Source organism: Hermetia illucens, chromosome 3, assembly GCF_905115235.1.
Source record: "Hermetia illucens chromosome 3, iHerIll2.2.curated.20191125, whole genome shotgun sequence".
Taxonomy (NCBI): Eukaryota; Metazoa; Arthropoda; class Insecta; order Diptera; family Stratiomyidae; genus Hermetia; species Hermetia illucens.
In genome coordinates this window covers 40,648,334-40,663,841 of record NC_051851.1, presented here as the reverse complement: position 1 = coordinate 40,663,841, position 15,508 = coordinate 40,648,334, and the positions used below count along the sequence as shown (strand labels likewise).

Below are 15,508 nucleotides of genomic sequence, written 5' to 3'. Positions count from 1 at the left end.
AGCAAACATGAATAACCTTATCTAAGCTCAAATCTTTCTTGATGAGCTTTACGGGAAGGCCATTATCTAAAACCTGCAACACAGCTAGGCTGCACCTGCACTTGACTTCATATTCCCTTTTCCCTTTAAAGCAAGCGTTCCTATCTCTCGTGCCCATCTTACCTGTGATTATCTCGTTCATCTTGGGATTGCCTTTCAGAAATTCCTGGGATTTCAAGCTTCTAATGAAATAAAAATCTTTTGTATCTGTCACTTGAACATGTTTATATTCTTTCTTTTTCGGCGGGATGAAGGCAGAAATAGGTGTGAGCTATTGATAGAAACACTGAGGAAGTCTCTCCATGCTATACTCATTTTGACCTCAATGGTACGTATTCATGCTGTTCCTTAATTCCAAATGACGGAAGATTAGATTGTTGAGACTCTCTTTTGTTTGATTTGGGCATGTTACGGCGTACCACTTGTCTGATGTTTGTTTCCTTCATAAATGCACTGTGTTGCACAGGTTGTGTAGGAATTCTTATTTAGGAGTTGACCTTTGCGTCATCATGAAATCTCATGGGTTGAGAGTGTTTTGACATTGAAAATTTAGCAAGAGGAGTCCCGAAGTTTCATTCGCTATGAGTAAGAACGGTTGTGTTTTCTAAAAATTGCGCCCAACGTGGGTCCTAACCGGCAAATAAATTGAAAAACTGATGTCACCTCCATTCAGCAAACAATGAACTTTTATATCCGGAATAAGTTATCTTCCATAAGGGTACAGATAGACCCTCCTAGTTAGTTAGATATTATAGATACTTGACATCTGCTAAATAAAAATGAAGAATTGATGATTAATTGTTTTGAGGGAACCATGTTATTGCTGTTGGGCCTTGTTTGTAGCAGCAGCATGCTCCGCATGGAAACTAAAATGAGAGAATCAGTGAATTTTATAAAGTACTTAACTGGTGAACTCCAATTTCGAATGCACAATATCTTTCCATTATCCCCACTCACCGAACCAGTCGCACTACCCAAGGTAGTGTCCCGTCTCCTCCAATTCGGTGCGTCTTCCAGGACTATTTTAGAGTACTCCTAGTATGTTACTTACTATTGCTTCCCATGCACATGCCACCTTTGGGGATCATAGAGGCAAAGGCGTGCTTGACAATAGCAGCGTTGCGAACTCGAAAACAAATTGCAAAACTTCTGAGGGAAACCGAATATGATTCCGTTCAGGTCTTGCACTATTCTGATGTCGATTTCCATTTTTAGCCAATAAAATCATTTTATAGAAGTAACATAAGCGCTGTAACTCGAGAACCCCCTTCCCCCAGGTCACGTATCTAATCAAAATTGATGACGCGGGAAATTTCGTTTAGGATTATATTGGATACCGTTATTTTAGAGTATCCAGATACAGTGGCGTAGCCTTTCTATATGTCTAAGGGAGATATCCGTCCAGAAGAGGAATCCAAAAGTGTTCAAAGATCTAATTAACTAATAATTATGACCTTTTATGAATTAGGTTTATGGAACCGAAGGATAAGGTATTTGTCAGAGTGAAATTATGCGGTGTTTCCAACGATTAATTAATTGAAATAATAAAAACTTGTTGTTTCTTATTCGTTGGTGTGGGTATTTATTCTTGCAAATACCGATATTTCGGGAACCACTTGTTCCCTTCATCAGTGCAAACAAGTTTTTCAAGCTTCAAACTTGTTGTCACTGATGAAGGGAACAAGTGGTTCCCGAAATATCGGTATTTGCAAGAATAAATACCCACACCAACGAATAAGAAACAACAAGTTTTTATTATTTCAATCAAGGTATTGTGGTTTCCAAGCGCCGTTTAAAAGGTCTAGTGCCTTGTTACTGTAAAGGATGTTGAATCAGTTGGAGCTGATAATGGCGCCTAAATATGCAACTTGTTTAACATTAGGAATTAGGAATCGAACTGATGTTGAGAGACAGGTTCTTGGCGAAAGAGGTCATTCTCGGAGTGCTAGTTTCCACTTAGAAAGGTATCGGTAAAGCTTGTTTTAATATAAATTCAGACGGGTTTCCACGCATACTATATCTTTGGTGTGAGTGTAAATTATCAGGTCATAAGTATATTGGAGGATCTTGATTGGAATGTTTTTGGGAATATCCACTACATGGATCGAGGAAAGGGATGCAGAAGGGACAGATCCTTGTGGGAATCCAGCAAAGCTGGTATGAGGAGAGAGGAGCGCTTGAAACTACCAGTCATCTACAAAGCTAAAGATGAACTTGCACCTCTGGATGGAAATTTAATTTGTTATTGAGTTTATAAACTAATCAGTGTTATCATTACACGTAGTATACGGACCTTATATCAGGAATACAGGCTATTGTAGGCTCTTGCGATAAATCTCGTGACCTGTTCGATTGGCGAACTGGAAGTCTTGGGTAGTATTCTTCCTATCACAGTGCTCGACGATGATTAGCTTAACGGCCCGCTCAAAGATTCAAGCGAAGGAGGGGAGGATGGAGTTAGACCTGTAACTATCAGGAAGAAGAGAATTTTCGGTTCCTTTTAGGGATAAGAGTATTTGGAGCACACTTCCAGCTCGCTAAGAAATTAGCGTTCAGCAGAAAGCGATCAATTATATACATACAGGAACTAATGGCAACGCCCGGCGGAGTACCTAGAATTGATATTGACCTGAAACCTGCCTGAAAAGTTTACGAGCTAATAATGACACATTACAGCTTTTCTTCAAATTTATGTCTAATTTTTTATATAGCCTCACAGTATTTCATTTCAACATTCATCACTTCACTTCAACTTCAGCAATTAGCTCTGTAGGGCCCGATTTTGCTACGATAAACTCCTCAGATTATGACTGCTATGGAGGGAGCAAAGAGGCATAATTCAGTCGGGTTGGATATTCAGAACCAGCCTGTAGCATTTACGAAGGAAACTATAGACTTCTTTGAGGTCCTTAAAAATGGTTGGCCTAATGTCTGAAGCCTAGGTCTCTCCCTCTTCTCCGCAGCTTACTCAATGCGAACCATAGGGAATATTTAGTCTGACGAGTCTGGTTATTGGCAATCCAAATCCTCCTTGACTTGGTGATGAGCCTTCGCCATCGGCTGCTAATCTCTGTGAGTAGATTCCACCTTAAACACAGACTGCGTCCACCGAGGGACCGCCAAAAGTAGAGTCCCGCCTGGCCAGTCCTTCAGCCCGCTCATTCACCCCTAATTATAAAAATTCCTAATACTGAGCGCATTCTTGCACTGCCTTACCAGCCTGGATGATATCTCCATTGGGTGCAAGGTCTTAATAACCGCTTAGCTGGAGGTCAGAATGGCTATGTTGCGCTTGGGGCTCAGATCATGGCGTAGCCGTCAACAGGCTTCAAATATCGCCAGTACTTCCACATGGAATATACTGGTGAATCCTAAGAGACCGTATGACTCCCGCACCCAATCCAAAGACCATTCAATATGATGATAACGAAATTGAAGCATAGTTTCATTGAAAATTTAGACTATGTGGATATTCATATATTCTGGTTCTGGACTTGCCTAAAGGCGATAGCCTCTTTCCAGTTCACCGTTTCAACTGCGTTGTTGTTGTCGAGTAGGTGCAACGCTTTCCAAAAGCAAACATTTTGTAACGGTTCGATACTCGATTTTCTTCATTTACACAATAACATTGCATCTACTCGCTAAAGAGATTGCTAAAAAAACAACTCTGCGTACAAAGCCGTTGAAAATTTGAGGAGTACCTATCAGAGCATATGCTAATAGGTGTATCCCTTAACTTTCGTTTACGAGTACTGCTATAACACTGTATACAGGAGGAACAAATCAAGTGGCGAAGAAGCACATGAGACGCTCGCGACCATGTTTCCGCCCACCAATGCACTGCATCACACACACGGCACTGACACCAAATCTTTTGCGCCGAATTTTCATCGCGCATTTATGGTAGATTGCTGAACATGCACAATGATTTTTCTGTATTCTAAAATGTGGAACAATGCGCTGGGAGGTAAATCTTTGTGATTTTGGAGTACTGCCAACTTCTTATTGGAACCGAAAACTTTTCAAACAGCCTACAAATACCTAGCCGCGAAAGGCAAACCACCGAGGACTCGCGCCCGAGGATGATTTCTATCTAAAGAAAATAATACTGCTGGAAATTTTAATTGAAATACTTAAGGTCAAAGGCGCCTTTTGTGAAAACTTGGGCGCTTAGCACAAAAAGGGGGGTTCGTGCACCACAAAAATGGGAAATTTTCTTCCTAATTGGTCCGGCTTGTAATCAAGTGGATGTGACCTAAGAACTCCCTCAATCCCTAAAGCCTTAATCATATGTATCTTTACAAAACAAAATTTAAAAAGTTTATTTTTTGAATTAATATATTTTTAAATGTTCTAATTTAGTAAATAGGAGAATGTATTTTTCAGAGCTAAAAGCTTTTATTTAATGGCACATTCTAGAATCAAAGAATATGGGTGCAAGAGCTACATTTACTCCTAATTAAGACAAGTGAACATAAAAATTGACAGTCGGGTATTTTTATTTCAGGAGAAATTCATTTTTCGACTCCGTATTTGTATAATATCATATTTGCAACAGTAAAACACATTTAGCATAGTTTTCACAATAATAAAGCACTACCTCTGTTACTAAATACCTCCTAAAGAGTTCTTTTGCTTCCAAAATTTGTTGCATGTTTCTACGAAATAAGACGTCATAATTATTCTGACATACATTGGTTTTTAAAATAAGCCACATTTGCTAACCTTTGGAATGGCCAACTTATTTTTATGTGGTACTTTTTGCAAAAATATAAATATAATAAATATATATATATAGGTTTGTTTCAATATAGGTACTGTACACGCATATTCAGTCATTTTAACACTCTCTTGAGGCAGGTTGATGTTAAAAGCTTGCTTTAGTTATCACTTTGAAAATATATTGAATGTGAGAAGGTAAATTAGCACATTTCTCATGGCTTCTCTAACCTAAATATGTAATTTGCCAATTCTTACAAAACCAGTTTCAATTGCAAAAACCCGTCAATGAAGGTTTATTGTGAAATTATAAATTCAATGCCAATTATATGGAATCCACTTTTGAGAAATTCGGGTATTGCTATGACTAAAAGAGCGAATAGTAAAGGTTGAGGTAGTATACTGCTAGAATCAGATTTAATACTTTTATAAAGATGCCGCGATTTGTTTAACGTTTGGATTATTGCGAGATTATATACAATTTTTAACATATGTCAGCGAAATGACCTTAATTTGTGATGTTTTTTTTAACTTTATGTTTGCCCAATTTCCGAGTTAAAACATTATTTTTTTTACTTGATTCCTCAAATTCTAAGAAAGTTTGTAAAACACACTCAACAAAAGAGGTTATGGTGTCGAAATATTGATATATGCCTAGAATAAAATAAAATTTTAAAAAATCGTTCAATGGCTCATTAAATATGTTGCAGATGAAATAATTACGAATTAATAATTTGGCGCATCCCTCAACAAGTAGGACACTCATTTTTTCCTGGATTTTGAGTATTCATTTCATCTGGATAGAATATAGACATAACAATAAATCAATCATCATACTGTTGACAGCTATGACGTCCCACCCCCATTTCTGTGGCAAATCTCAGATACTTCGTTAAGAGAACTTTTTATCTTTGAGGCGAAGGAGCTATATTTCCCCGTCCACGGTTTGCAACTTTTCCTGAGCTTGCTTCGCAACTTATGGCCGACACATATCGTAGAATAAAATTTCCTTGACCTGATTATTAACCTACTTTTTCCTTCAATAACCGGTTACATAATTGGTTTTTGACCATTGTGGCTTGCAGTTATCGTTTTGCATGTTTTTTTGTTTTTTTTTTATTTGATTTTAGATATCCTTTAACAATTCGAAACGACAAGGACATTCGTTTATATTATTGAAGCAAAATTGTACAACTGGTTTTTCGTCTTTCCACATCGTTTTCCCTGGCACTCATTTGTCTTCATCTTTTTCATACCATACAGGCATCTGGAAATAATTGTTTGGTTAGCACTCTCCTCTCACTGCTATTACTTACCATATATCGATATTGAACCGCTGAGGTTTTACATAAAATCATTCTGTTCGCTCCGTAAAATAACCTTTTGAATATCTAATTTAGTTCAAGTTGAAGACTTGCCAATTTTCCTCCAATATCGTTGGTTTTACGGTGAAGCTTGTTGTTACGTTATTAGGTTCTTAGGTGTCTTCCCGAACTAATTCATAAAACTATATTATTTTCAAAATTAGAACAAAATATAAATTCATTTGGTTAATAAAAGATAATTCCCTTTCTATTGATTCTAAGACTAAACAGTGACAATTTAATGACAGATGTAACATATTTATTATATTAGTTCAATACTCTTCCAAGATGTAGTTTCTTTGAATTTACCGCAAAGTTTCACAAGATATTTTATATTGCCTATATTTCTACTAGATAAGAACCATCATTAAACGATCTTATTTCTAGGCAAAACCAGCATTCAGAATATCATATATGCGCATAAAGAGGAACAGTATATCAACAGAAAATTAATTCTTCTATTTGCAGTAAATTTGTTCAAATAATCTTTATTGCATTAAGGTTTCTCTGGTAATTCTATCTGAATTTGCAAACAATCACGTTGCAAACAATTTGAATTGCACTTCTAACTACGTTCATGATCCATTTATAACAACGGTAGTTTAATTCGTAGCTAGAGAACATTGTAAAAGTAAGCCCAGGCTTGGGATGTTAAGAACAAATAATGATACCTTATACATATTTAGTCCACCGCTTTAAGATGCTAAATAGAAGGAAACCATACTGTTTTACGTCGCTAGGTATTACTTTATGATTACATCTTTTTTTGAGTGTAACTGATAAGAGGAGAAGTGAACTACTTTTAGTTAGGATATGAATTAATTAATTCAGTGAAGAAATTAAAGGATTTCATGGTTGGAATTGCAAAATCCGGAGAAGCTATTTGCTTTGTTTTCGATGAAAATTGTATTTAAAATAGTCCCGCTTGTGTTTAATAAGGAAGTAACAATACTGAAGGTGAGATACAGTGTTAGCAGACTCCACTTTTGAACGTAAATTTCCTACCCCATGGGTTATATACCTCCGCTCCTCCACCTCTACAATCACGTGGCTCGCCTGCTTTAACCTTACAAAAGTGGCATTTTTGTCAACTAGGAATTCAGCATTTTCATTGACATATGGTATCGTTGAATTAACTTTTGATGATGCCATCAAGCCATTCGGATATACTTGTATTGTAAACTCAATGGGTGAACTGATTCAACCTTTCCTTCAATATTCAAATTTCAATCCCTGAAAGGACGATAGAAGGTCATCCACCTGCGTAGCTAACTAGGTAATCACAGGCTAGATGAAGTAGTGAGTTTAAGTCAATGATAGTGCAAAATCAATTTAATAATATCCAATTCTGCAGCATTATCATGACGCAACCTACTGGATTCCAGTTAACCTGGACATGACCCAACTAAAAGGAAATGTCGTTTCTCAGTAGTTTTGATCAATACAAATTATTCATGACGGAAAACTTGCCTTTTAACGATATTTGAAACCCTACTAGACTATCACAACAGTACTATCCTTGCCTTCCGAGCTGTAGGAACGGCATTGCATCCACTGTTCCTTGCATAACTTCTGGAAAAGCTCGTTAGAAAGGTCTAAATTTCAGCCAGGTGCAGTTCTTCTAGAAGTTACCAATGCCTTTGTTATTCGGACATGAGTTGCGTATACAAAGAACATAAATGAGATCGATGTTCTTCTTCTTCTGATCTTAACGCAATTCAGATTCGATTTAATGATTTTTTGAAGCATGATATGCGCATTAGGAAATGTACCACCATTTAGTAAAATGCGATAACAATTGTCCTTTTCACTACATTCAGCTGGAAGCAGTGACCATCTCTGCGCATAGCCACTCCCAATATACTCAGTTTTCTATCTCCTTTTGAAAGTTGGAATTGAACCTACTGGTCCTGTTGAATCTGAATACCAATAGAATTAGTGTTCATTATTTAAATAAAGTAACCGCAGTATCGATGATGCTTGATACATCCTGTTGGTAAGGTAGATCTGAGCTTAGATAGCATTTATTATTACTTTTATCGAAGCCAAAGAGTCGACTTCTGCAAGATCACCTTTCTACTATTGTAAACTGGAACAGCACCGAACGATTCATTTCAAATGGCGAAATGAAGTCCAATTTCCTTGGTGGACCTTCTTCAAAATTTTCTCATTCTGTAATTGAAAAGACATTCTCGTCGGCCGCGATCGTTATACCGATTGTTAAAATAAAATGACACTTTTTTCTAAAAACTTACATTGACTTTTTCACTTGAGTTTACAAGAGAAAGTCAATTTCCCTAAAAGTGAAAAAAGCTTAACAATTGTGCAAAAATTGCTCAAAAAGACAATTGACCCGGCGAACCATACTGAATTCCCTAAATTCGTCGTTACTCTCCATTAATTCCAACCATCGATTCTGGCGTTTAACTGTTGGCAGCACAATAAAATTAGGTTTTACTCGCATTGTAAAAACTGTGTATCCAGCTGTTCCATAATAGCAATAGCGCAACCAATAAAGAACTAATGAAATTATTAGCAAGCGAAGGATTAAGCAGAATTTTTAAAAAATTAATATTTCAGAGCAAAGTTTATTGGTAATGAATTCAGATAGAAAGCAGAAAAACTACGAATTTCGGGTAAAATGAATCAGAAAAATGCTATGCTTTAGGAAGGGGAAAAATGCTATGCTTTGGGATGGGGAAAACTCGATAAACGTCTTAGGTGACTCCAAGGTAGGCCGGAGCACCTTGGTAAACTATGAAAGTGCCGAACACTATCTAAATCATATTATTTATCTTTATCTTTACATTTCAACTGAACTTCCAAGTACCTTCTTCGAGGGGATGGACTTGGACATTTGAATTCATATTAAAAACGTTGTTGTAATGAAGATTAATGTAAGAAAAAAAAATGATGAATATGAATGAATGAATGAAAATGTCTCATTCTATTGAATTGTTCCGATAGTTCGTGTCGAACAATAATCATCTTTGGCACGACAATCCAATTGGTTCAGGACCTTGATGTGCGTTAGAGCACTTCATTCAAGACAATGACGGTACACTACAGGATTACAGTAGCCTGAAGGAGGCAATGTGGTCGGTATTACGCTCGCCCGTGATTATTATTTGACTCAGTTACTCATTCACAGCAGAGTCGACTGGTATCTGCCGTCAAGTCACGATACAAATCCCACTGCTACCACAGAGATTTGAATCGCGACCTTCAGTACGAGGGCCAAGTGCTTTAACCACTGAGCTATCCGGACACAAAACCAACTGTCAAAACTAATTATAATGTAAACTTCTTTGGAATTGCCTATCTGCACAAAATAGTTAGCAAGCAGCAAGTGGAATACATTGAATCCAAGGCGATACTAATGGAATGTAATGAAAATATTGATAAGATAAATCCTATCTACACAAATCTCTGGTTCACTGATAATCACAGCCAAAACGTTGCTCTTTGTCCCCACATCAGCTCCTTTGGTTCAGCGGATAAAACGTTTTCACTTAGACAGAGTAAATGTTTTAGTGATGCTCTCCAAAGTAGGACTTGTTATTAAAAACAAAATCTTATTAAAATCGGTTGGCTGTCTGTCGTTTTTGTGTTGAGGCAGTGGAAACCTTCAAAACATACTGACGTACCCAGGAATTACTTATTAAAACCAATCCCTTTAATTTCCAATTTGAATATTTGCATAATTTGTTTTACGGCACTTGATGATGAAGAGCGCTAAGTGTTAGACTAGAGCCTTGTGGGACATCAGCAGAGACTCCTTCGGTTCATCATCTCCTTGTAAATAACTGGTAACAATAGCTACGAGAATACCAATTTTCGCCAGAGATTCCTGCAGCATCGAATTAAAATGCATTTTTCACATCCAGGGCCATCAACACGCAATATTCGCTGGTGCAGCTCTCTCCATGAATCGTATCTTCGGTCAGCTTTGGTAGAAGTCCTACTATTATTAACAAAGTTACAGTAGGTAAAAAGTAGCCTCTTTCGCGAGAAATTATTACTTCCCAAAAAATAAATGTCAGTATCACATCGAATTGAATATCGAGTATATTCAACCTACACTACGAAATATATAATATATAAACGAAACCATCGTGTACGCAAATATTCTTACATAAAGAATCAACAAAACATTTTATACCTGAAGCGTTGGGCTTCGGATTTCCGATTCCTTTACGACCCTCCTTACAGATATCAAAGACATGTTCTCTTGTTCTTTTTAGTCCTTAATCACAGACACTTTCGCCATTCTCTCTTATTTTTTAATTTTTTTTATAACTTCCTCAAAATTGGGAAACCAAGCAATGCATAAATAGTGCTTTCCATTTGGGGGGGGGGGGGGTTTAATGTGAGTACCTGTCGTATAAGTGTAATCACACGGTCCTCTTCGGATACGGATTGATTTGGAGACCACACATACACTACCTTACAACTTTGCCGCAACTAAGAGGTGCGGTGCCCGTGTGGTACAACGCAACTCAACAAGGAGCTTTACCAACGATATGGGCAAAACCACAACCACCATGAAACTAACAAAAGGGGACCAAATGCAAATAGCTAAACTGAGAACACATCCCCCAAGGATTCTGCTGAAACGTATGCTCAGAGGGTCATCCCGGTTCCCATGGTTCCAGATAACCTTCGGTAAGGCTTCGTGGCAAGGACCACTTTATATGAGTCCCATTGCAGGCTCAGGTCTGATCGCCCTTCTCGAGTTGGGGTTTGGATGTGCAGTTAGCTGTCTATATATTATATGATGCTACACATTCAATAGATCATTTTGCCAGGATTTGCTTTTTTTAAGTAAGTAAATTTTATCTGACGCACCTAACTAAAACACCACAATGTCCGATAACTAAGAGAGATGAATTCTGCAACTTTCTACTGTTTCTAAAATTTACCAGATATTTATGACGTGCAACTTTTAAAACATGTTCAAACTCAAATCATTTTAAATCCCATTCCATCTAAATTACTACTTCGATTTATTCTAACTATCCAATCTCTGCTTTCTTCAATTCCAGGCTATTAAACTATCAGAGGAACCAAAACGACGTGAATGGCCCTTCTTCACTCTTATGGATGTTTATTTTAGCGATCAAGTCAATGATCCCACATTAAGATTATTCTCATCGACGAAAACATTGAAGGAGACAATAGACGACAGCGTTTTCGAAGACGATCCAATAATATCATCAGCCATAGCAGCAGCAACCCAAGGTTCATTAATGGACATCTCAGAATTGGTACAGGTCAAGCAGCAGCAAAAGATGAAAAGTGAAAGTGAGAGTTACGATGATATGGGACGTGAGACTCCAGTAAGCGACTATAGTAGTGTAGCAGATGAGCCCAAGAAGCATGTAATGAACGCAGAGGAAGTACACAGACGAAAACCAGAAATACCTCAATCACAGTCAGAGTACAATGTACCGCCACCGCACCAAGGAAATCCTTCTCCACCCGAACATCATACAATTGATCAGGTAAGATTTTTGAAACTATTAAGGTTGCTTAGAACCAATTTCAAACAAATTTATCTACATATATTGGAGAATGAAACTCTCACCGGACATTCACATGAACTTGTCAGCAGTTCCGAAATTCAGTCTTTCGATTTGCTTAAAGCATCCCCGAATTTTTCCAAGCACGGGTCCAGGGCTCCCTGGGAAGTGTAGCGTAGCAACTCCTACTTTCATATCAATCAAAATCCAAACTTAAATCAGAGGGGAGTTTGTGGAAGCAAATGATCCTATGCAAATAAGTATTCTTATTTTTTCTGATTACAAAAATTATATTGATAAAATAAAATCTAGTTTATGGAAAATTGTTACTAATCGTACTTTATCTTCCATTTCAATTTCACTTTTAGTACTTGCTATCTTGGAACAATTTTCACGGCAACATGTGCAAAGGATTTCACAGTTTACAGAAAGATGAGAAAATGGTCGACGTAACAATTGCAGCTGGAGGAAAAATATTCAAAGCACACAAATTAGTGAGAATTATATAGTCCTGTTCGCTTGTGATCTATATTTAATTAATGTTTTTTGTTTCTATTTTCTTCTAAATATTTTTTAGGTTCTCTCTGTTTGTAGTCCATATTTTCAGAAAATATTCTTGGATCACCCATGTAGTCACCCAATCCTTTTCATGACTGATGTCGATTGCAACCATATGCAGGGTTTGCTTGACTTCATGTATAGCGGTCAGGTAAGAGCTGGAAAAATGGTAGTAAGACCTTTGAAAATGATCTGTGTTGTTCTTCCAGGTCAATGTAAAATATGAAGATTTACCGAACTTTTTGAAAGTTGCCGAGGCTATGCGAATTAAGGGACTTCACACAGAGGTAGGTATCATAGTTTCATTTATAGATAAATTAACGTGTAAAAGAAGATTATTGTTACCTGGGTTCGCCATTATGGCAATGCTACTAGCCGCAACAGAAGGGGATATGAAAGGTGTGTCTGATTGACAAAGGAATAAGCATGTTCACCCACCCATATTGCTCTTAAATGAAATCAATAATGAGCGGGATCTTAAATACTTTAACGTGGTATATATTTATATTCATTTTTCTCAAATAAAATTCGAACACTGGGGAAGGCGACAAATAGTTGCGCAATATACATATTAGCAAGGATTAACAATTTTTAATAAAGCAAAAGGAAATTGTTTCCGTTTTTTGTTGCAAATTAAATTAGTCCAATTATTTTTTTGAATTCTTTCGGGCGTTTTTCTCCTAATTTTATGGTTGGCATGCGTATCGATTTATAGCACGATTAGTGGGAAGTATATTTCCAGCGTGTACTTTGAGACCCAAGACAAGAAATTTTAATGCGAATAAAGTCTAAGTATGAAAAGGATGTCGAAATAAATCCTACGGACTTTTTAGTTACAATAGCGAAGGACGAAGAACAACTTCTTAAAAACGATAAAAAACACTATTCGTTTCAAAAAATAATTAAGATAGTTTATTTTATTGATCAGTTGTGCAGCGTCAACCGCCGTTTTTTAAGGTTTTGTGTAAACACAAAACCTTATTAAAATCGGTTTACTGTCTGTCTGTCTGTCCGTCTGTCTGTCTGTCTGTCTGTCCGTCACACGCATTTTTCTCGGAGACGGTTATAGCGATTGACACCAAATTTGGTAGAAAGGTGGGAACTGTGAACGCTCACGCATACAGTGAATTACATTCTTTTACGTCGAATTTAAGGGGAGGTCCCCATACATGCAAAAGGGGGGTGTAACATTTTTTTTCATCAAATATAGTCATACGGGGTATCAAATTAAAGGTCTCGATTAGTACTTTTCAAAGCCGTTCTTGGTTTTGACATTCGTTGGAAGGGTGGGGAGCGCGGGGGGTTGAAAGTGATCACTTCTTTAAGGGGGCCATTCTCAGAAACTGCCAAACCGAAAAATTTGAAAAAAATCAGGAGGCTGCCACTATATGGTGCCTGGACTCCGAAATACCTTCCATGCCGATATCTGTTTAAATAAAGTTAATAATAGTATATTACTACATTTTTTTGTAATTGGTTAGAAACCCCCCTTAAGTTCATCCTAGTACCATGAAATTTTGCAGTGATATAGGCTATGATATAGAGCATGATCTTGCCAAGTTTGGTGGAAATCGCACTATTACTAACAAAGTTATAATACCTCAAATTTGTTGCTTCTTTGAAAATTGAAGATTATGAATGTCAATATCACCCGAAAGTGGATACTCTCACATAATATATGGATATATTACGTGCTACGTACTAAGAAATACACAAAACCTTTCGTACCTGAAGCATCCAGCTTCCGGTTTCCCGACTTGTTTTTTGTTTGTAAATAAGAAGCCTTCCAAGATTTTGAATATTGGACATTGCTATAATACATTTTGAAATTTTGAAATTCAATTTTATCAATGCCATATTTGAAAAAACGACGATATTCATCTGGAGAACTTCCCTAACAGAGTGTTAAAAAGCACCGCAGAAGGGAGCATTTATTTCGGAACCTTTCTAGAATGCAATGGTTTTAATAGTGGTATATATTTACATTACTTAAAACGGTGTTCATTCACACTACATTGGGATCAAAATGAGTCCACTCTATTGGACAATTTCACAGTGCATACCCCGATAGTCTAATCTCATTAACCTATACAGCGTCAATCCAATGCTAATCCCTTATAATGGAACGAGCGTATACTCTAAGTATAGCCAAAAGACCCATCTCGGGGTTAACTTTTGGCAACCACGTGTGTACAGTTAAAATCTAAGTAGAAATCCAGCGAATAATGACTGTGAACCTTAAAACACAACAGGTTACATCCTTCGCAGAATGGAAAGATAAGGACAACGCGACAAATAAAAACAGCCAGTTGTTTCGTTTGATTCACCTTCTTTCTCAAATGTACTGAGGCACGGTCTTTGAGTATATATATATTTACGATGCCCCAACTGGAAAACTCCAAATGCAGAACCAATTGGCGAAAGTCCATGACTTAGCGAAGAAACAAACAAATGTAATCAACTTCGCAAAGATGCTTGAGGAAAGTTTACAAGGTCCATTGAATTCCTTCATACCCTCCATGCAAGCCAGCATAGAAAACGCAGCCGGTAACAACAAGAAACAGACCTTTAGCCTTCAAACTCCTCAAAGATTGTAACTACCCTGCAAACGCAAACCGGATACGCAAGGTGCATTGGGCGACCTTCAAATGATTTTTTTTTTCAAGACCAATGCGTCAACCTCTAAGTCTACTACTGATCACCATATGGTCGATCCAATTAGAAGTCCTTGCTGGTTAGTCAACTCTACTCGAAATTTGACAGCTTTTCACAGTTACTGCTAGAGTTGCCTAAATCCAGACTTGTGGTCGAAAGGGTTATTATCAAATCTCACACATTCACTTCGTTTTCAAGAACCGGACACTACTGGAGTTATTCTAACATAAATGTTCTCAGAAGTTATTGACCTTTGCAGTCCTGGTCCTGATTTTTGGAGCGGTGCTCCATTTACCAGGTGGCAACTATAAAGTACGGATTTTTGTTCCAAAGAGGCATGCTCATTTTGGAAGAACGGTTAAAAGGGTCAAAGTATTTCCCATTATTAGTTGCATAGTTTCTCCATCTGCTGGGATAATTGTGGATACCACGCCAGTTATAACCTTCCTCCTTTTCCGCAAACCATTCATCGTGCCACTTTTTTACATCTTCCTACAACCCAAACCAACTAATGGAGCATTTTTATGATGAAGAATGAGCTTGTGCAGCCTCTTTTTGCATTCTAGTCATTTTTCCAGCAGCGAACAGTTCAAATCAGTTAATTGCTATTGGTAGTGGCTAATATTAATACTCTCGCCGAGCTTTAGCAGG

At 37.3% G+C, this 15,508-nt stretch overlaps 1 protein-coding gene across 1 annotated transcript in view; it reads left to right on the top strand.

The window, feature by feature from the left end:
• The window catches only part of LOC119651817 (protein jim lovell), a 118,498-nt gene that overhangs the window by 97,572 nt on the left and 5,418 nt on the right, over positions 1–15,508 (top strand). The window contains exons 4-7 of the mRNA XM_038055607.1: positions 11,168–11,626; positions 12,013–12,138; positions 12,222–12,353; positions 12,412–12,489. Coding sequence (XP_037911535.1) covers positions 11,168–11,626; positions 12,013–12,138; positions 12,222–12,353; positions 12,412–12,489 — 795 coding nt within the window. The remainder of the gene's footprint in view (positions 1–11,167; positions 11,627–12,012; positions 12,139–12,221; positions 12,354–12,411; positions 12,490–15,508) is intronic.